Source organism: Lacerta agilis, chromosome 2 (assembly GCF_009819535.1).
Source record: "Lacerta agilis isolate rLacAgi1 chromosome 2, rLacAgi1.pri, whole genome shotgun sequence".
Classification (NCBI taxonomy): domain Eukaryota; kingdom Metazoa; phylum Chordata; class Lepidosauria; order Squamata; family Lacertidae; genus Lacerta; species Lacerta agilis.
In genome coordinates, this window is record NC_046313.1 from 20,239,914 (window position 1) to 20,263,412 (window position 23,499).

At 40.4% G+C, this 23,499-nt stretch overlaps 1 protein-coding gene across 1 annotated transcript in view; it reads right to left on the reverse strand.

The window, feature by feature from the left end:
* Positions 1-442: 442 nt before the first annotated feature.
* The window catches only part of BPTF (bromodomain PHD finger transcription factor), a 67,208-nt gene continuing 44,151 nt past the window's right edge, over positions 443-23,499 (reverse strand). Inside the window, 11 exon segments of the mRNA XM_033138889.1 lie at positions 443-2,784; positions 4,343-4,529; positions 8,442-8,526; positions 9,061-9,253; positions 10,196-10,369; positions 15,782-16,158; positions 17,568-17,793; positions 18,739-18,821; positions 19,768-20,717; positions 20,903-21,134; positions 22,730-22,950. Of these exon segments, the coding sequence (XP_032994780.1) occupies positions 2,748-2,784; positions 4,343-4,529; positions 8,442-8,526; positions 9,061-9,253; positions 10,196-10,369; positions 15,782-16,158; positions 17,568-17,793; positions 18,739-18,821; positions 19,768-20,717; positions 20,903-21,134; positions 22,730-22,950 (2,765 nt within the window). The 3' untranslated portion in view covers positions 443-2,747.

Here is a 23,499-nt window from a genome sequence, read left to right on the forward strand (position 1 = left end):
AAATGGTCGACTATGCAACTTAAAACATGCATTTTTGTTTAAAAAAATGTTTAAGAGAACAGTTGCATATGGTCATTGCTTACAGTGATCATTCATTAAAATCCACTAAATGTTGTGTTTTGCCACAGTGGTAGAAATGTTCTGCAGCTGTTCAAAGCCAAACCATTCCAACTTGAGACTCCATAAAAAGGCCCTAACCAGTCACAAAACATAGCACCTAATGAGAAGCTTTTGAACTCCATTTAGACATGGAACACCAAATCCTTCAATTTGACTGAGGAGCTGCGATTAAAAAGGGACCTCAGCTGGCTCATTTTACATAATACCCACGTTAAGAGATATGTCTCAGTAAGTGAACATACATTCTGGAGTTTTAATAATGCACTGAGATGTTCGGAAACAAATCAAATATTCTGCACATTGTTTCATTAAAAAAACTGAGTAAAGTATAATTTTCTTTATTCCTTTTACAGAAGTGGTATTTAAAATGTACACACATTACACTGGCTCATAAATAAAACTTTTTCAAAAAAAACCAAAAAACTAAAAATTACCATAGTAGTTACAGCTAAGAATTGTCTTCATATATTACAAAGCAGTAGGAAAAATGATGAGGCTTGGTAAAAAGTGTATGAAAGTAGCATTTTCCTCATTTCATAATTATTTATATGAAAAATTCCCCCAAGAATTACCGCACGGTATGGCAATGCCAAGTGCTACATATGTTATTTTAAACAACTGATGTTTCATTAGGAATTCCACCAAATCTGATGTCCAACAACATTCCTTTATTTGTCTAAGATGAAATGCCCTATTATGTACAAAAAAGTTATTCTTCAGTTTGTCACAATTTGTTAAAAACAGTGCTCTATTGCCTACGGGTAAGAAAGTTCATTTCTCAACATGGTTGTTTTTTTCAGTGTCAGCCATATGTACGAATAATACAGAAATATTGTGAAGAGACAATATCTGTAGGATTAAGGATGAAAATTATCCTGTTTTTATAAACATAATGCATACAATATGTAGCATATTTTTTGTAAAAAGTCCTAAGACAACATAGCCTAAAACACAAATACTCTTTTTTTCCTATCTTCTAAGAATCATAAATGGATGCTCTTTTCACAATGAACAATTAACTTCCTTTTGATTTCACATTGGTTAAAATGACAGCATCTATATACAAAAGCAAAGGCTTTCGTAGAGAAAATTAACCCCAAAGTATTTGTACACCTGAGCCTGTACTTAGTAAGAAAATTGTGGTTGATCGCAATGTCTAAGAAAGTAACAGAAAAGGTTCTTGCATAGCAGGGTGAAGTTAAACCCAAGGAAAGCTTATCCATAATCAGATAAATTCCAGATCACAGAAGGGCAAAATTGTGAATTAGTGCAAAATCTAGTTAACACAGGTGTAGAGCTACCAAAACCAACTGCTGCTGGTTTATAATATACATATTTAAACTGTCATCAACAGCAGGCGTGATTGGTTGGGAAAGCAATTTTTTTAAAATCTGCAAAGCCTCTCTTTCTGTTGGCTTTTATCATTTTATACACCTTTCCTAGTAAAGAAGCCACAAAAATGAAACACAGTTTTGAGACCGACATGATCATTTGCTCCATGATATCTCACTTAGCAATGGACAATGACAACTCTTACACAACTCCTTCATCATCAAGGCAAAAGTTGTGGCACCACAGTAGAATTTTATTACATTTGATTAAACATAAGGAAAACCACACTGAGGGGTTAGTCCATCTTCCTACTTTTCCCTTCCACACTATCTTAGGATTGTTACAGTTCAGAACAAACCTCCGAAACCTCACAAACAGGTTAGCGAACATTCAAAAGACACCTACATCTGTGGAGAGAACAATGATCTCCATTTATTTTGTTTCATATACATCCATATTTTGAATTTTTAATACAAAAAGGAGAAGGGGAAAAAAATTAGAATCTGACAAATGTTTACAAACAAGATACCTTCGAATAGATTTTACTCTTATCAGTCCGGTGCAGAGTAAATGACAAATTGTACTGTTATATTCAAGGCAACAAAGTCTGTAGTACATGACCACTTAGCCCAACTTTTATGCAAGCTTAATTGTTTTCTTCTACCATGAACGATAAACTCATTGTTGATTCCCAGTTTGTTTGTGCACATGTGTACATAGCAGCTCCTTTCATAGAAAGAAAAGACATTTAGAGGTCATCTTGTACTTTTACCTACAGGAACCATGGTAAGATACAGAATGGGTTACATATAACCAGAGCTGGGGCTTATAAGAAAGAAAGAAAAAGCTGACAAATGAGGGCAGCAATAAAAAAGCGTCCTTTTGCAACAATAAATAAATACAGTCAAAACTTCTCTGTGTGGACTTTAAACCAGCTTCTTCACTGAAGAACAGATGTGGCATTTCTATGGGGTTAGGACTTGGCCCCATTTTACTGTATCTTGTTTTCTCTCGCTTGTTTTCCTCTCTCGTCCTTTAATAAAACGTTTTCCTGTTTCTGTCACAATTTGATCTTGACAAGAAAACGATGCTGCTGAATTTCATTCTTTTGTCCTTTGGACAAAATCAAGCCAAGAATATAATCTGATGCGACTGATAAAAATGCAGTTTACATCAAGACTTGTCAGGATGCCCTGACTTAAAAACCTCTGGCTTTTCCAATTAAAAAATAAAAATAAAAATAAAATTCAGAAAACCAGATTCTTGCTCTTTGTGTTAGGGTAACACGTGGAACTTTAAGAAGTTGTAGACTGCAGTTTGTTGTTATGAGACCTGCAGAATGCAGAAAAGGGGAACAATTAAGCACCCTTCATTTAAAGAGATCTCAGTTGTTTCAAGTGGATGCCAAGGGCCTGTCACTCAGCTGGAAATGCAGCCATCATGCCGTTCCCATTCATCTTTCGCAGGCAAACACCATATACAGAAAGAATCTTTCTCTACATAACCACTTTCAGTTGAGTATAAAAGCACACGATGTTCAATGGAAATATAAAAATAATAACCCAGAAATGTCACATGATACTCAGAGTGAGGTACATATTAATTATATGCAGCCAATTTACATTGCTTTGGGAGGTGTTTAGAGAAAAGTATATTTATTGGAAGAACATGAATTTAAAATATCACATTTTTGTTAGAATTCATCAAAACCTCTTTTGGGAGTTTTTATTAAAACTGATATTACATAGCTTCCTTTGCTATTACTGGACTTCATTTTGACACAGTATTCAAAGAACGGATCGTTTTATTTTCCGACATAGCTGCTAGCCAATGGCAGCTTCCACATTAAAGCGCAGTTTAATAGCGAACAGCACATATGGATTTATTTTTGTTTTTAAAAAAGTGATTTAATGACATGGTACAATGAAAAAGTAAGCCAAACATCCAGTTCTGATTCCAGTTAGAAAGGTCAGACTAAAGTTATCACAATCTGCAAAAAAAGAACATGGGTGGTGTAAATGAAGCAGCAATGGGAGTCAAAGCCAAACAATAAGTGCTGGTAATAAAATAAAGGATGAGACAAAACTAATGACAATCTGAATGAGTGTCACCTCAACTGCCGCTTTCCGCTCATGTTACTATTTCCTTATTTTGGCCTTGCTGGAAAACTACCGCAAATGAAATGCCAAGAGCACCTTCAGATACAGTAAGCATCAGGGAGCAACGGTGCTGCGGCACAAGTAGACCTTCTCAACCTTTGCACTACTGATCTTTAAAGCAACAGGGGAAGGGCTGGAGCAGACACAGACAGCAACACTGACCCCACTAAAAGTGACTCTCATTCTCCTGGAACCAGGAGCTCTCCACAAATTTCTTCACTAGAGGGAAACCAAGCACACGATTAAGTCAACGTTGGGCCCTTAGATCTCCTTTAGTTTCATCAGCAGGTACTTTGTTCTGCTGCATTTGTAATATAAAATCTTTAGCACCTTCGACAGGAAGCAAGTCCCACCGATTCCTGAGCACACATCCCGAGACTGATAGACCTTTGGGGGCACAATCAGCCTACGTAACCAAACAGGGCTTTTGCCTGCCACTACCAATATTCAAAGGCGCTATGGAAATTTTACACCTTCCTCATTATACCGTACACAATTTTTTATTTTAACAAAACTGCTCTGCCATTTCACAAGGATTGCACAATTGGTTTGACAAAACCTTAAGCTAGTCATGCACTCGTTCTACGTTCACTGCTGAAGGTTTACTTTCATGGCAAAATGTGCAGGAGAACCAGACATTTAAAAAATTGAGCATATAAATTGCTAGCAATAAACATGTATGCCATGCACACTTCATAGAAAAGCGTGCTAAGGGGGAAAAGGCTACTTACCTGCTTGCTTTGAATCCTTTTAGTTTCTGTACAAAGAATGATTCGAGAACCTCTGCACACTGATAAAAAGGGGAGTCACTTGGATTGTAGTAACGACAGTTATCAAAAATTTTGGTCATGTCAGCCACAAACTCGGTCACCTTCTTGTAGTAACGTTTCAGTATTCTTTCCTCCATGGTGGAAAGGTCTTCAAAGTAAACAAAGGGGGTTTTTTATTAAAAAAACAAGATGTCAGTAACCTATAGAATTCATCTCATACACTGAAAACAAGAAAAGCAACAGATTATAACAGTTAGTAACAGGAAGATGGAGTAGAGAACAGGATGGAGAAGGGGAGGGGAATGTATTCTCATTAGCTATAAATATGCAGATTTTTAAGAAATCCATGAAGTCACAATGGAGAATTTAATAAGCTTGCTGACATTCCTAATGGAGTTCACTTGGTTTTTATACCCTTAATTTTCAGCTTTGGCTTTCCTTATTTTTTTTATCACTCAAAGCAATTAGTGCTCATAAACATGCTTAATTTGCAGCTCATCTACTCCTGCTGACTGCTCCTTATTTCAATTAATAACCTTGGTTGACTGCTTCAATTAGTTGTCACTGAAATGCACATGCAATCACACAAAGAGCAGACTGTGATAAAGGACCCAGTTCTGTAACTGCCATAGTAACAACCGAGAACGCAATGAAAGCTGCGAAAAGGAGAAGAGGGAAAGCGGACACCTTCTTGTCACAAGAAAATAGTGATAAATAATAGTCAGGAAATAGAACCATTTCTCAAATTCTACGTGAACAGTTTTTCAATACAGGTGATACTCAAAAAATTAGAATATCGTGGAAAAGTTCATTTCAGGAATTCAACTTAAAAGGTGAAACTAACATATGAGATAGACTCATGACATGCAAAGCGAGAGATGTCAAGCCTTTATTTGTCATAATTGTGATGACTGTGGCGTACAGCTGATGAAAACCCCAAATTCACAATCTCAGAAAATTATATTATTAAATGAAACCATCAAAACAAGGATTGCAAATAGAACAATAGTGGACCTGTGAAAAGTAGAAACATGCCTATGTACTCAGTACTTGGTTTGGGCCCCTTTTGCATCAATTACTGCCGCAATGCGGCATGGCATGGATGCTATCAGGCTGTGGCACTGCTGAGGTGTTACGGAAGACCAGGATGGTTCAATAGCGGCCTTCAGCTCTTCTGCATTGCTCTGTCTCATATCTCTCATCTTTCTCTTGACAATGCCCCATAGATTCTCTATGGGGTTCAGGTCAGGTGAGTTTGCTGGCCAATCAAGCACAGTAATCCCATGGACACTGAACCAGGTTTTGGTACTTTTGGCAGTGTGGGCAGGTGCCAAGTCCTGCTGGAAAATGAAGTCAGCATCCCCATAAAGCTCATCTGCGGAAGGAAGCATGAAATGCTCCAAAATCTCCTGGTAGACGGCTGCGTTGACCCTGGACTTAATAAAGCACAGTGGACCAACACCAGCAGATGACATGGCTCCCCAAATCAACACAGACTGTGGAAACTTCACACTGGACTTCAAGCATCTGGCATTGTGTGCCTCCCCATTCTTCCTCCAGACTCTGGGTCCTTGGTTTCCAAATGAGATGCAAAAGTTGCTGTCATCAGAAAAGAGGACTTGAGACCACTGAGCAACAGACCAGTTCTTTTTTTCTGTAGCCCGGGTAAGATGCTTCTGACGTTGTTTCTTGTTCAGGAGTGGCTTGACAAGAGGAATACGACATCTGAAGCCCGTCTCCAGGATCCGTCTGTGTGTGGTGGCTCTGGATGCACTAACTCCAGCCTCAGTCCACACCGTGTGAAAGTCCCCAATACGTTTGAATGCATTTTCCTGACAATCCTCTCCAGGCTGCAGTCATCCCTGCTGCTTGTTCACCTTTGTCTTCCACATTTCCCCCTTACATAACGTTCCATTAATGTGCTTTGATACAGCACTTTGGGAACATCCAACTTCTTCCGCAATTACCTTTTGAGGCTTTCCCTCCTTATGGAGGGTCTCAATGATGGTTTTCTGCACAGCTGTCAGGTCAGCAGCCTTCCCCGTGATTGTGATTCCTACTGACCCAGAATGGGGGACAATTTAAAGGCTCAGGAACCCTTTGCAGGTGTTATGGATTGAGTAGCTACTGCACCTTTTCACAATATTCTAATTTTCTGAGATTGTGAATTTGGTGTTTTCATCAGCTGTACGCCACAATCCTCACAATTATGACAAATAAAGGCTTCACATCTCTCGCTTTGCATGTCATGAGTCTATCTCATATGTTAGTTTCACCTTTTAAGTTGAATTCCTGAAATAAATGAACTTTTCCACGATATTCTAATTTTTTGAGTATCACCTGTACACTTGCTATCACAAACTATGTAAAGCTTTTTATTATTAAAAACTTGCTCTGTCCTTGCACAGTCTTCTGCTAGTGGGACTCGTTAGTTGAATCCTGCATTTTGAGTAGGAAATCAGATTAAAATATGCTTATGTCGGACCAAATTTATTCCTAATTCAGAATATAGAATTAGCACATGAACTTTAACTTATTTAGGGCACAACCTGCCAGACATTAGAGCTAGGCCAAGCACAGGTGTAATCTATGTAACTAAGACTGCTTTACTCTTTAAGTTAACGGCGCTGTTGCACAGAGGTCCTGCTAGTCATCTTTCCATAAGCTTTTGGTTGGCCACCATGAGACCATGTTGCTGGCCTTTGGCCAGACCCAGCATGACTCTTCTTTTGTTCTTAACGTCAGGATCTCTGTTAGAAGACTTTAAGGCATTGGGGTAGGATATTTAAAAGACCATGTTCTCTCACACTGTCACCTTTGGTCCTCTGCCTTCACAGGCACCAATGACTGGGCCACAGAAGAGGGCCTGATTCGGTGGTGGCATCAAGGATGAGGACCTCCCTTCCACTCAAAGTTTGGTTGGCTCTGTGTTTTATAGCAAATACTCCAGACACCCTCATTTTGTCAGGATTTTGGGTTATTCTAACTTTGTACCCTACACTTACAAACGTCTTTTCATGTCGCACTGTTTTCTAATTCTTAGTTATGCTTTATTACAATGTTGTTGCAATTTTATTGTGTGTGTGTGTGTATGTATATGTATGTGTGTGTATATATATATATATATATGTATGTGTGTGTGCGCGCGCGCGCATTTGTTTTCAAACCATATGGTGAGCCACCATGGTGACCCTTGTAGTAGAAAAGTGGGATACAGCTCTCTTTTTAAAACAATTTTAAAATTGGTTTTTAAACAAATACAAATACAATAACCATTAAACACTTATCCAGCAGTACATTGAAGGGTGCATGTTTTATCCATTGTCTCTAGACACGCACTTACACATTCAAAACTCAAACATAATTACTTAATGTAACCGCTTCACTGAGAATACTGAATGGCTGGTATAAGAGAGTCTTCATTTTGGTCATTAACATGGTTAAAGAAAGGGGTCCATGTTTCCTGGAAGGTGTCTCTCTTTGTTGTGCGTTTAATTGCTCTCCTGTGCCTGGTGAGACACTCATAAATTGCTATATCCCAGATGTTATTTTTACAAATCTCTTTAAGGAATCTAAATCAGGGGTCAGCAAACTTTTTCAGCAGGGAGCTGGTCCACTGTCCCTCAGACCTTGTGGGGGGTCGGACTATATTTTGAAAAAAATAAATAAAAATGAACGAATTCCTATGCCCCACAAATAACCCAGAGATGCATTTTAAATAAAAGGACACATTCTACTCATGTAAAAACACGCTGATTCCCATACCATCTGCGGGCCGGATTTAGAAGGCGATTGTGCCGGATCTGACCCCATGTTTGCCTACCCATGATCTAAATAAATACATCATTTTGCTCCGTGGTAAGCTACAGAGCCGTATAAAAATTTCTTTGGCTGCCATTTTTTGCAGTGACTAGGCAGTAAGTCCCACTGAATGCAATGGCACATACTTCCAGGTATACATGAACAGGATTTACCCTTCTGTGTGATGAGCATATCCTGGATAACAGCTCTGTCAATGAAAGGCAGCGTATGTAATCAAATCACGTGGGAATACACTTACCCATCGGTTCTTTGATAACACCGTAATAATCTGGAGCATCATTGGGATCTACCGGTTCTAGGAATGGCCATGCCATCTTGTGAGCCTGTTTGGAAAAGGAGATATTCAGTTCAAAATTCACTTCATTCATTAATATGAACCCCATTTCACCCCAAGTCTAGTGGGCTGGATCGACTGTTGGCTGTTCCACAAACAAAAGGGCTCCTTCCACTCACAGAAGCTACTCAGAACCAGCAGAGGCTCCAGCTAAAGAAGAAGGGGGAGGAGAGATTATCTTTGCTGATTCCCACGCTGTTTCTGAGCAGCTTCTTGGGAGCACAGGGAGATGCAAGAATTGGCAATAATTGCCTTCCCCTTCCTACAGTGGAGCATCACTGAGCAGAAACCAGGATCCAACTCTGTGTGTCTGAACTGCACGGCTTTGGGAAGGGATGTATGAAGAGATATTTATAATTTTGGGCAATTTCTACCTACTATAAGTGGCCTGCTCTGGCTTCTGAGGGAGTTTTATGTACTCAATTCCATGCATTTAATGAAATTCCATTGCCAAAAGATGTATTAGAACCGAATTTAAATAAGCTGGTGGACTAAATTAAAATGAACCAAGTCTGGTCCTTACCTGTAATGAACGTAGCACTCTCTTCAGACCCTCATAATCTTTATCAGTCAAGGGACTGAGTACTGTCATGGCATCTTCAGTTGACTGACACTGCGGACAGACATACTCATCAATGAGGTCTGCCTCACTTTGCAAAATACCAACGCAACGCCCATGATACCAGTTCTGACACCGGTCACAGCCAATGTAAAATCTGCAAGATCCCAAAAAAACCAGTTAACCTTTTCATGAAAACATTCCACTGGTCAGAAATCTAAACAGAGTAAGAGCTTTTACCTCTCGAATTTGAAATGAAACATGCTATAAATGCTAACCAAGCTACATGTTTACTGAAATAATTATAACAGCATTCAATTGTGAAGAAGTTACCAAAAACCACCAGAATGCCTATATCACGCAAATCCAATTGAAAAAACACGTAAACGTAATAGGCAGTATAGTAACAATTGCAAAGCTATTTACTCGAAACTACTTTTCAAAAATTAGATACAGCTTCTTATAATGCCATTATAAGAAGCAGTATCTAATTTTTGAAAAGTAGTTTCGAAGAAAAATTACCAGCATCAACAACATTTAATCTCAAGCAATTGAAGTATCTACAGACCATAAACAACTTGCAAAGCTGAAAGAAACAAAAGTGAAGCCAGAAATCATACATTTTGCATTTGCAAACAGAGATGTTACCAAAAGTAATAGTTTGCCCAACTTTTTAATATATCTATATTCATTTAAAAATGGTAATTCAGAGTCCTGCAACACATAAAAGGGGTACTCATAACAGACTTAATACCACTCAGATACCCTTATCATATTCAGTTTAAAAAAAGCATAACTTTAATTGCAGTAAGTTAGGAACTCCTATTAGCTATTGTATTTTGTAGGAAATGTGCTGTAACAAATCAGTAAAATTTGCCTGCTTTAGAATATTGTTTTATTAGAAATATTGCAGACCCCCCCTTTTCCTGAAAGTCAAACATTCATCATTTTGAGCAACATTTCATATTTTTTTTAAAAGTCACATCACTAGATACAACATATGTGGAACAATATTTCTTTTTTGTTCAAGAAACACATTACCAAATTCAGAGCAGTTTGCTACCTATATATTAAGTAAGAGGTTCTTGTCAGAACTCACTGTGACTCATCATAAGGTGTTCTGCAGATACAGTATAATTCCTCACTGCTGCCCTCTTGTGCCCGTTTACACTCATTACAGATGTACACATCCATTTTCTTAGCCTCCTTTTCTGTGATGCCAACACATTCTCCATGATACCAGTTAGTACAAAGATCACAGCCAATATAGAACCTAAAAGTATTTACAATGAAAATGACAATGTAATTGTCATTTCAAATGGCATGGCACTTGCTAACCTGATTCCCTGAAATGTTCTGATTTCATTTTCCTAACTATATCAACCTACCCTTCCAAAGCTAACCTCTGAAGCTAATGCGGTGGACATAGTTCTTCAGGGCCTATTTCAATAAACAGTTGTATTTCTTAGAAAAACAAGTTGGTTGATATGCACTGAATTCTGAAATATGTGAATGTCTCAACTGTGAATGCACAAAGACAAGACCAAAGAAAAAGATATACATTTTCAAAACTGTGCAGCTAAGAAGCCACTTAATAAAGGCAATTTTTTTAAGATTTGAAAATGTCTATCTCCATTTTAAAAAACAAAGCACAGACACAACTGGAAGTTAACAGGTACACTAAAAAGAGCATGCATACCAGCCATGTGTAAAATACATATTGGTATAACATGACATGAAGGGAAATGGGACAAGTTGATGTAAGTTTTAAAATTTCTAAGAAACAGCCTGAAATCGGTGGAATTTGACTCTTTAAAACTGAAAGGCTATTCCTTCAATAATGTAAATTCTCAAGACAACACTGTGTGACAGATCAAGTATGGTATGGGTAAGGCATGAAATAAAATAAAATAAAAACCACACAATTCTGCAAGTATCTCTCTCACACTGGCAATTTTGCAAGTCAATATATTTTGACTGCATCGAAACTCAAATGCGACTACCAAAGTTATGGAGATAAAAGAGTCACGTCTGTGGCATACTGTGTCAAACCACAGTCTGATGCTCCAATTCTTTCCCATTTGTCCTGGTTTGGGACAAAACATATATCCAAAAGGACAAGCTACATTTTGTGCCTATCCTATACACTAGGATTGTAAAACTAGGTTGCAAGGGTGGAGATGTACTGTGTGCCCAGAAACAAGAAGGGAGGGAAGGAAGGAAAATGCAGCCAGTACGGGAAGAAGGAGCATGTTGATTCTTAATGGTGATTCCAAGCTCGTTCATGTGCCACCAAAGCTGGTTTGCTGTTACATCTTTAATGAGCTTCCATATCAAAGCTTGTGCACCATGTTAACATTTTTTATTAACGTTATGGGCTGAGTACCTGCAGACAGACTGATTGGCTTCAACACAAAACATTGCTGCACAGCAATGCTTAGTATATGTTCTGTTCCCTATCCCCACCTCATAAAAAAGGTTACCCCCCCCAAAAAAAATATTAGCTTGGAATTTATTTACTACGGCTTCAATGCTCTCTTTGTAGCATTGTTGAGGAACTTGCCCGCTACAGATTTTTAAAGCGATATCTCAGTTCACCACCTTCCACTGCTGCCACAACAGAATATCTACTGAGCCTAAAGAAACAGTTTTGCTACAGGATGGCCAGGCATACACATCACAAGGACTGCTAATACCAATACACTATGGCTTGGATCCAGGTAGCATGAGTAGAACTCTGTTCACACAGTGGGACTTCTCCACCTTCTCCTCCTCTGAGCACCCCCCACTCAATTCTGGGTAAGTCCCCTCCCCATCAGGAGCAGCAGAGAGGCAGCAGTAGAAGGAATGCCCCACCACGAGAGCAGAATTCTGCTCTCCCTGCAAGCCTATGGCTCCTGATAGATCTGCTTGTCTTACGTTCTGTCAACCTCTGAGAAGACTGAGCACGTTAAGGCTATGGCTTGAACCCCACGCTTCAAGGCTATGACTTGAACCCTAAGCTTCATCCCTACGCTTAGCATAATTTTAGCATAAAAACATATACAGAATGTGGTATGAACCATCAGCTCTCTTCCATGACATCACTGAAACTTAATGTTTTTTAAAAAATTACAAAACAGCTTGACTAAAATTTTAATAACCTGCAATTCGTAAATACCAATGCTGCTGTTCCATTTGTGCAGAAGTATTCTGCTTGAGCAACAAGACACACCACTTCTCTCCCCTGGTGTCCCTTGCACACTCCCAAAACCTCTTCCAGAAGGTTGGGAGATGGCCTCTGGAGCAGGTTTTTGGGGCATGAGGGAAGAGAAGAGAAAGGGAAGTCACGTTGTACGAGGAACTCTGTTCACGCAGTGAAGGATCCAACCCTAGCTATTCTACTCACAAACGGAATAAGTTCAGAGTTGGAGTAGAGAATGAAACACCCTTCTAATTGTTTTGAACTGCAAGGGAGAAACTACCGTATTTTTCGCTCCATAAGACACACTTTTTTCCTCCTAAAAAGTAAGGGGAAATATCTGTGCGTCTTATGGAGCGAATGGTGGTCCCTGGAGCTGAATTTCCCAGGAACCAAAAGAGGATCATGGTTTTTATTTTACAAAGAGAAAAGGGGGTGTTGAAAGGACCCTGCTCAGCAGCTGATCAGCAAGAGATCGGGAGAGAGATAAGAGTCCCCGGCTCCCTTTCAGCCCCGCCCTCCATTGTTGAATGTGCTGCAGAGGGAGGTTGTTTGTTTCCCCAGCGACATGTGACTGGCTGATTAGATTATCTGTCTGGAAACTGTAGAAAAGGCTCCCTTTCCTTTAGAAGCTGGAGAAATGTGAGTTGAACCCCATAAAAATGGGGCTTTTCCTCTTTGCTTTCTCCCCTTTGCAAAAGGAGCTTTGCTTTTCCCCCTTTGCAAAAAAAGCTGCAAAACTTTTAGCTGATCCTCAAAAAAAACAGGGCTTTTAGAGGAGGAAAAAATATTTTTTATCTTGTTTCCTCCTCTAAAAATGAGGTGTGCCCTATGGTCCGGTGCACCCTATGGAGCGAAAAATACGGTACCTTATTTGTAGAAATGTACCTGTATTAAAAATGCTGAACCCATAAATTAAAATCTGAGATCTACTCCTAAGACAAGACCCATTAAAATTAATATCAGATACAAAGGATCCAAGTTCAGTGGATCATGCTCAGTCTTAACAAAACAAATGCTTTTTCATGCAAATGGTGGAATTAATTTCAAATATGCCACCTCAGCTACATGGTTTCACTATACTGCATTTTACAATATCATACTTTTCCGTCTATAAGATGCCCCCGTGTATAAGAACCCCCCTATTTTGGGGGACTCAAGTTTAAGAAAATGAGGGGAGATGGCCCAAAGTTGTTGAATTTCTCCCCCAATGCAGCTGCATGCGGGAAACACTCCCTAGTTCATTTCCCGCGCACAGCGGCATCGGGGGAAGTTACGCTCCCGCCAACTGACGTGCACGCCACTTCTCCCCCCTCCCATGCCACTATCCATGTATTGGACAACCCCAGTTTTTTGACACAATTTTTGAGTCAAAAAACCTTGTCTAATACACGGAAAAATACAGTAATAAGTTCTAATAAACAAACATTAGGCTGCCTCATGATGTTGTTCCACTGCCAGCAGTTCTAACTAAATTGATTTGTGAAGCTGTTAACTCTTAAATCACAGTAAAAGGCTCATATGCTCATTCTGCTATAAAGTACCTGCAATCATTTACAGGAGAAACTCGAAAAATTAGAATATCGTGGAAAGGTTCATTTCTTTCAGTAATTCAACTTAAAAGGAAAAGGTGAAACTAATATATGAGATAGACTCATGACATGCAAAGCGAGATATGTCAAGCCTTTATTTGTTATAATTGTGATGATTATGGCGTACAGCTGACTTTGGGGTTTTCATCAGCTGTACGCCATAATCATCACAATTATAACAAATAAAGGCTTGACATATCTCGCTTTGCATGTCATGAGTCTATCTCATATATTATACTCCAGTAGCTAATGAAAACAATTGCTTACATAAATGGACTTTTCCACGATATTCTAATTTTTCGAGTTTCACCTCTAATTCCTTTTGCTCACTGTAGTCCAGAGGAAGGAAAAAAACCCCACATACGGCTGAAATTCCAGCCTATGTTAAAATGCAGTACTGCACAAGGGCTTGTTTTTAATTGTGTCCCTCTGCTCTTTGCTCCAGCAGATCTTTCGATGAACTAAAGTGGGAGAAGTGACTTTTAAATTTATTTAATCCCCCCCGTTCTTTTGCAGCCCCTGGTACTACTTCCCATATTGTTCTGGAAGGTTCCTCTGCGGTATGTCGGGGGACAGGGCGGGGAGGCAGCATTCAGGCAGCAGAGGGAAGGAGAAATCAGCAGGACACTCTGTACCCAAAGTTCAAGGAACTGTCTGCTGGACTGAAGAGCCTTTCTTGTGAGCGGAGGGACACAACTGGATAAAACGGAACAAGATTCTACCTTAATATCATGATCATTCATAAAGCTTTGCTCTAAATATGGGAACAAGAAATGGCATACTGGGGACTCGTGACTCCCAAAAATTTAGCACAGCTACAGCAGCTTAGTAAAAAGTCTAAAGTTGGCTTGGCAATGAATACCAGAGATTGGAGCAGGACAAGGCGCAGAAATGAATGCTTCGCTTTGGTACCATAACCAGAGATGAATTGCCGATTTTGATCTATTTAGTAAAAGTGAATTCTGTGAACAGAGCAGTTTCACTAAAAGGACCTTTTAGGTGCTACTGACTTTTACTGGTTCTCAAACTCTAATGAGCTACAAGTCAAAGCTATTTCTGTCCAACCCACCCTAATGTTTTCTCCATTACAGTAGTACCTTGGTTCTCGAAGGTAATCCGTTCCGGAAGTCCGTTTGACTTCTAAAACCAAGGCGTGGCTTCCAATTGGCTGCAGGAACTTCCTGCACTCAAGCAGAAGCCACGTCAGATGTTCGGCTTCCAAAAAACGTTTAAAAACCGGAATATTTACTTCCGGGTTTTCGGCGTTTGGGAGCCAAAATGTATGAGAACCAAGGTACGACTGTGCTTGTAGAACCCTCCCTTTCCTTGTTTAGTATTATTATTGTTGAACATATTTTATATAGAACTGCAGTTTCCATTTTGTTAAGTGCCTTCAGCTTCTAAAATACCAAATCTTAAAAGTCTAAAAAAGTATTAAATAATCTAAGAAGAAATAAACACTTAAAAAAATGTACTGCAGCACAGCAACTTGGACTCTATTGTAAACCACAGAAGAAATGCTTCTCCCCTGTGCAGAAATACAATCCAGAAATCTCTTTGGGGGATGTCCAGAGCCTGTTGAAGAGAAGAAGACTGGCCTATAATCCCTTGCTTCCAAAGCAGAGGCATAAAGACAAAGGAAAGAATAAAAGCAAAATAAAGGATGTGCAATGTGAGACATCATATAATGGAAACATGCAAATAGATAAAATATGAATCACAAAAACTAATAGACTGGTATTTAGAAATACAATCCTGAGTTCTTACATCTTCAGTACCTTCCCAGTGACTGTATAAACAACTGATATATATGATATACCTTTCAACCCCATTTCTGGTTATCTCCCACAACTAACTAAATGCTAAAACTAAACTAAATACAACACAAACACCTTTAAGATCCACTACTCACTTAGATTCATCATAAGGCGTCTTGCAGATGCAGTAAAGCTTGGTGTCCTTCTTGGATTCCTTTGAGGTAGTAGATATCATTTTCTTTTTCTTCGATTTAGAAGACGAGGACTCTTTCTCTTCCTCTCGTTTTCTCTTATGAGATGAAACGGGTGTCGTGACCGTGGTTGTTGATGCAACATTGGTACTGTGTGCTGGTGGTAGAGGAGGAGGTGGTGGTGGAGGTGGAGGAGGAGGAGGAGGTGGTGGTGGTGGTGGAGGAGGAGGTGGTGGTGGCACTGCTGCAGCAGCGGCAGCAGCAGCAGCAGCAGCGGCGGCAGCTGCCTGTGCCTTTTCTTTCTCTCTCTTAATTTTTGCCAGGTCTTTCTTTAGCTCTTCCTAAGTGAAATTAAAAGCAAAGAAACAGCAAACGTGGACAGTTAATTACAAGGTCAATCTAGATATATGCCATTAAACACATGGAGCTAGTTGCTCTTGCTGTGTATGCAAGTTTTTAGTATGGGTGGTAAAGATTTCGCACGGGGGTTCCGGTCCGGGCCTCTGTGAGCGTGGGTGGAGCACATATAAGCACACCCCATCCTCTTCTGCCTTCTTCCAGGTCCAAAAAGACCCGCGCATCAAGTTTGGCCAAACTGTGGGAGGCAGTGAAAGATAGGCGTGCCTGGCGTGCTCTGGTCCATGGGGTCACGAAGAGTCAGACACGACTGAACAACAACAAAATAGTCACCACCTGTGCTATATATAATGCTGTGAGCTGCCCTATGTACAATTTATTGGGCCACAGCATTTGTGGACTTGTGCATTTCCACAATGTTGTTTAATGGGTGTTTATACTTTGTAAACTGCTTAGAAATCTTTTCTGGCATTAAGAGGTAAATTAATTAACGATTATGGGGATGCCAAAGCTCTGTCAAGAAATCAGAAATCAGTTTGCTACTAATGAAGAGAACAAGCCGCACAGGAAATGTAAATTCTAAGAAATAAGCAGAATATGGTTTTATGAGAAGCAAACCAACAGGAAAACATTTAAATGGAATTAGCTTAATGTAGTATCTGTGCCTAATTTATCAAAACACTAACATTTCCTTAAAAATAAATAGCTCTGCATAGGCATATTCATGTGTATAACTTTGTATCAACTTAGCATTTGTTTTGGAGGCCTAAGGAAGCAAATCTCACGAAAACCCAAAGGAAAGATTTAAGACTATGATGAGCTACCGGTATACCTAGAAAAGTGAATGATTAGCCCCTTGCTCACTGCTATCACTAATCTTCAGTAAACACAAAAATTTATTTTTGCTATAACTACTAAAAAAAGTAAGAAAACACCCATATGAGGTGTTTTTAAGGATCTGACTCGGGACTAATAAGCAGTTCTACGAGAGACAAAAATTAGAAATGTATGTGAAGTGGTAACTTAATCCAAGATGACCAAAGGAATCACAAATTAATCTGCAAGTAGGTGGAACATTTACTTTCACCTAAATGTCGTTGTGTTTTGTGGTAAGACGGCATGGAATTCCCACAGTGCTAAATCTGTCTGGAACGGACCAATTAAGATTTCAGTGAACAGGGGTTCTGGATCATCAGTCAAGAGTGAAGGCCAAGGGAATATAATGGGAGAGAAATTGCTAAAATGTGGCGAACTGCACCGAGACAGAATGCACTTAAGTTAAAATGTATATATTGAGTGGGAATATCCATGAGTACAAAAAGTCTAGCTCTAAAATTTATCTTAGTCAAATAAATAAGCTCAAAAATTCATTAAGGAGAAAAATTCATTTTACCTGCACTTCAATTTGTAAGTCTTTGTCCAGAAGTGCCCTTTTCTTTAGTATTTCAGCTTTAAGTTGTTCCTTATGTTTGAAGAGCAGAGCTGAGAGTTTAGTTGCATTCTGTTTACTGCGCTTTTGTTCCACACTCTCTTCTCGCTTTCGTTTCTTAGCTGCCTGTTTTTCTTCTTTATCTATCTTATCCAGAATATACTTCATTACTTGGTTGCACACTATCATTCTGGGAAAGAAATAGCAAAAATACTATTATGAAGAGACTAATAACGGGGCAAGGGAGGACCACAAAGATTGCATTTGGTAATCAAATACAAATAAGAATAGTTTTAAGATACAGTAATGGCTAAAGCTGAAGAGCATTTTTAGGGAGAAGAAAAAAATACCAATCAGATCTTTTTATGGTACCACAGCCTCTAGATTAGATGTTAGTACACATTATGTGAAGCTACAAGGTGTACACACAGGCACCCCAACCAATAATATTCTGTATTCACAGCTTCTCTTCCTTTTCCACCATTCAAATTTTGTAGAATAGTAAAAATACCAGCAGATATGGGATGTCAGGTCATATTGTAAACATGCAGAAAAAACATGAAGCGGTTTAAGTAAAGGGATGTTTACTGCTATCCAATTTTGTAGTACTGTGCATTTCTGTGTAGGATCTGAGGTTGGAAGAAGTTATTTTAAAGAGATCGCCTATTTTCTATACCAATGTTAAAAGAAGCCTTATATTGAGTAGTATGGTCGCAGCAGGAAATAAGAGACCCCCTGGCTTCTTCTCTGCCTCTTGTCCCCCCCTCCTCTCCAGCCTCCGATTCTGGACTGCTCTTCACCACGGACTCTTCCTGCTCACTAAACCCTGTTACCTCTTCACCTACCTACACCTTCTCCCCCCAGTCTGCTCCCTTTTCTCCCTCTGATCACTCATTGTCATCCCACCACCAATCCCCTGGCTCCGGATCTTCTCCCTTGGGGGTTCCCCAGCTGTTGACTCCCACCACTTCTCTGCACCCAGCCAGTTCATAACACAATGGCTCAAACAAACATGAGCAATCATTTCTAGGAGTAAGTTGGTAGTAAATGTTTGCATTAGCACATATTTCTGGCTACACCAGAAAATACTGAAAGGCACCATACGCCTTGCTTAATGTCTGTCCATCTGCCTTACCGCTGATTCTCTTCCCGTTCAGCAGGGGTCAACGTCTTTTTCTGTTTTAGGTGCTCAATCACAGCGTTGTGCTTCATTACCACCTTCAAGAAAAGGGGGTGGGGAAAATCAAAACCTTTGATGGCAAGAAGCAACAAAATGAAAAACACTTTTAAAGCCGCAGGCAATTTAAAACCTGAGTGACACAGAGATTAAACCCATGCCCAGTACAGTAAAAGTGGTCTTCATTTGCTCAGCAGTTGCCTGTGCAATTCTGGTGAAGGGAAACAGGATCCCTTGACTCCTTCTAAAGCTGAGGAAGAACAGATCGGGGGGGGGGGGGGAATATTAGCTGCAGAGGAAGATTTGCTGGAGAATTACGTGAGCTAAGAGTGAAGCATTCTCTGAGTTTCAGTTCAAGAGGACTACAAAATGCTTTTGAATCTCTCTTTCAATTCTGTATAGAATTCCTAAAAGTAATTTAGATGTATGGCACTACAGCAGGGATAGCCAACATGTTGCCCTCCAGATGTTGCTGGACTCCCGCTTCCATAAGCACAAGGTAGCATGGCCAATGGGGAGGGATGATGGGAGTTGAAGTTTAACAAGTCCGGGGGGGGGGTATGCTACCTACTCTAACGTTATACTGTGGCAGCAGAATTGACCGTGTATGAATTTTCTTCCCCAAATCCATCACTAGTAGTTTACAACACTAGGCTGATATGCTGCCAAGTCTTCTCTTCTACAGAAAAAAGATAGTGCGGAAATATTGTGGAAGACTGAGCAATCAGATCCAAGTCTCTTCTCCCCTAAACTGAAGACGCCCTGGCAGCAAACTGTGATGTAGTAAATCATGACCCAGATGCTACCAAGTACTTAAAAAACAGTATTAGATATAGAACATCTGTTACATTTACAAAAAGAGATATGCAATATAGTTTAATAAAGAAAGATGCCTAAGATTTAAACCAAATGCACAGGCCAAAGGATTCACATGCATATAGCTTGATGGCAAAGAACAGGAGTGATAATGTCTTTGGATAAGTGTACCTGTTTCTGGATAATGTCACTCTGATTAGAAGCCTGGAGGGAGTGCTCACGTTTAATTTCAATATGCTGCTGTTTTTTCTTCTGCTGCTGCTCTCTGAGCTGCTGAACCCTTTGCAGTTGCTCTTGAACGCTGGCCGCCTGAACAGTTACCACATTCTGGATCTGATGAGCTTGCACTGGGCCAGCTTGCTGAATCTGAATAGGCAACTGAAGCTTAATTTGCTGAGGCAGACCACCTTGCTGGGCCTGTATCTGAGCCACAACATGGGACTGGAGCTGAGAGAACACCTGGACCTGCTGCTGAAGCTGCGGGACTGTGATCACCTTAGTCTGCGGCGGCTGGATTTGCAGCTGAGGACGTGGAGATTGCACGGTAACTTGATTTACATTTGGTGCGGGTGGCAGAGTTTGAACCGAAGTTGGAACCTGGGGCTGCGAAGTCTGAATTTGGATCGAAGGATGCGGCTGCATCGGGACGTGCTGTGGCGCTGGAGTCTGGACCTGAGCTGGCTGAATCATTTGAACTTTGGGCGGGGTCTGTGGGTGTGCCCCCGTCTGGGCCTGGCTTTGAGCTTGAGCTAAAGGCTGCCCTTGTGGAAGGCTCTGGGGTGGAGTCTGAGCAACGGCTGGAGTTACAGTTGGTTGCGATACTGGAGGCTGTGCTTCGGAGATAACTGGGCACGGAAGTGAAGCTGGGGGCTGAGCTTCGGCGGCTGCCTGGGCTTCAGCCTGAGGCGGAGATTGAGTAGGCTGCGTCTGAGCTGGAGGCTGAGGCTGAATACTCTGGGGCTGCGCCTGAGATTGGCCTTGGAGCTGACTCTGAGGCGGCTGGGGTTCAAGAGGAGGAGGAGGAGGAGGAGGAGGAGGAGGAGGAGGAGGAGGAGGAGGAACCTCTGGCACTGGCTGTGTTTGGGTCTGTGCTTGAGAAGTTTGCTTTTGTTCTCCTGCAGCTGGGAAAACAAAAAGCATGAGTTACCTTCAGAGCCATACTAAGAACAATCTGAGGAGCAGTTTTCCTTCTCTAAAGAAGCCACCACAAGGCTTCAGCATTTCTATGCCTGAAAAGCACTCCTTAAGAAAAACTACTTTTATTTCATAGCTGAAATGCATTTGTTTCCATTTTTTTTTAATCTACCTGGTGTTGAGGTGGACACTGTAGTCGTAGTAGTACTAGCTGCGGTAGCTGCTGCTGCTGCTGCTGGTACTGGGGTGAAAAGAAACCGCTGGATTGTACCATTTGGCATAGCTGCTTGCATTAGCTGTTGTCCTGGTCCTGGTATTACCGTGACACCCTGCGGGATCAACTGCAACTGCCCAGTGGTTTGACCCTGCCCCTGAATCACCACAGTCAAACCTTGACTGCCACCCTAAAAGTGGGGGAAATGTAAAAGTCAATACCCACAAAAGATCCCAATGGAGTATATCAATGACTTGCACTGTGTAATGAACTTTCCAACTGGAACGGTTAGTGACACCCAATGTTGGTGCGTCCCCTTCTCCTCCCTGAAATCACCCACCCACAATTTGCTCCCAGAGGCCCAACAACCTTCCAGAGAAAATCTTGATCGAATACACAGGAGCTGCAGGGAGGAGAGAGAATACCTTCCACCGCTAGTGGATAACATTTCACCCACGAGCTCTGGTATTTGGTTATGTAAAAGAGCAGTCTTTTCTGAAAAATCATTTACCACACCTATAAGTTGTCGCAAATAAAGAGGGGGGAAATTGAAAAGTTTTTCAACAACAAAGCTTACTGGGAAATGATATATATTGAATTGAAAAAGATGTTTAAAATAACACTTGTAAAACAACAACAACAACAATAACAACAACAACAGCAGCAGTTTTTCTTCTGGGAATTATAGGGGTAGAACAGGGTTCAGCAACCTCGTGGGCTGGTGCACCGTCCCTCAGACCATGTGGTGGGCTGGACTATATTTTGAAAAAAAAAATGAACGAATTCCTATACCCCACAAATAACCCAGAGATGCATTTTAAATAAAAGCACCCATTCTACTCATGTCAAAACACCAGGCAGGCCCCACAAATAACCCAGAGATGCATTTTAAATAAAAGGACACATTCTACTCATGTAAAAACACGCTGATTCCCGGACCATCCGCGGGCTGGATTGAGAAGGCGATTGGGCCGGATCCAGCCCCCGGGCCTTAGGTTGCCTACCCCTGGGGTAGAACTACCTAAACGGTATAGAAATTTATTCATGTATGCGACTACAGTGGCAATGATGTTATTTGCCCCAAAATGGAAAGAAGTTCTGACGAAAGAAGAATGGATACAAAAACTAATGGACTATGCAGAAAAGGTGAAACTTACTGGAAAAATAAGAAATCAAGATAACTTTTTATAAGAGGATGGAAATGGTTTACTGAATATGCACAAATAAATTGTAAACAGATAAAGACATTGGCAGGGTTATTGTAATAACCTGCAGTTTCATAAGAGTAAATAATTAAAGTAGATGAATAAAAGAATGTTAAGTTAATTTAGAATATGCAGGAAATGATAAAAATAAATTTAAGGAACCACAGAAAGAGGAGGAAGGAAGTAGAGTTTTGAATTTTTTTGTGTTTGATTTTCATATACATTTCAATAGTTTTACAGTCATTTTAACATTTCAAAATTCGACTTCTCTTTCTGAAAGAGTTTTGAAATGTTAAAATGACTGTAAAACTATTGAAATGTATATAACTGGAAATGATTAAAAAAGAAAAAAGAAAAAGTTTTTCAACAATAATGCAACAGAAACTAAACAAATTATTTAAGACCAACCCATTTACATCCAGTGGTAGAGGAACCTTAGCTTATCATGAATCTTTTCCAAACTTCTTACAAAAATGTAGCAGATGCACTTATTAACTCAGAAGATGCCTGCTTTAAATTGACATTGCATGTGCAAGGAAAGGCAAATCGTCGTCACACAACAAACATCACAAAAGCTTACCTGTCCTTGTGTGAGCTGTGTGAGCTGCGCCATTGTAAGTTTCACCTGACCCTGTTGAGGACGAGGTGGGTGTGGTGATGCAGCTTGCTGCTGCATGTGCTGCAAAGGGGCTCCTGGAGTTGTCACTACCTTTGGATTTGCAGAAACGGTGGTAGCACTAGACACTGCTGTGGAAACAGGCTGACCTCTGATTATCTGGGTCACTACTTGCTGGGTCTGGCCTGCATGGACATATCATTTGTATTATTAAGAAGCTGTTCCCAACACAAGAAGCCTCTGTGAAAAAGAATGCCAAGGCTGCTTCTCCCTCCCAACTACCAAGTTCCATTGACCAGTAAAATCACTGGGTCCATTGACCAGTCGTGTGCCTCTATGTTTCTTCAAAGCCATGAAAAAAAATGCAGCCTAGTATTACTTTTCCTCATTCTGCAGCTTAATTATAATATACGCCAATGTGGCTAAGCTTTGGTCCTCTGGATGTTGTTGGGCTTCAACTTCCAACAGCAAAGCCAATGGCCAGGGATAATAGGAGGTGTAGCCCAACTTATCTGAAGGGCCGAAGCTTAGCCACTCTAGATAGAAGCCAGGATGTACAGGAACATGTAACTAGTTAAGGAAGTCCAAGACGGGTTTGGACCTGTGTTTCTGAAAAAGAAGCCTCCAGTGCAGTCTGCAGTGGATCTCGGCTTTTCAAAGCACAAAAAAGAAGGCAAAGATTCCTATCGTCTACCAGAAGCACCTTGTCTGAACCGAAGAACAATTTGAATACC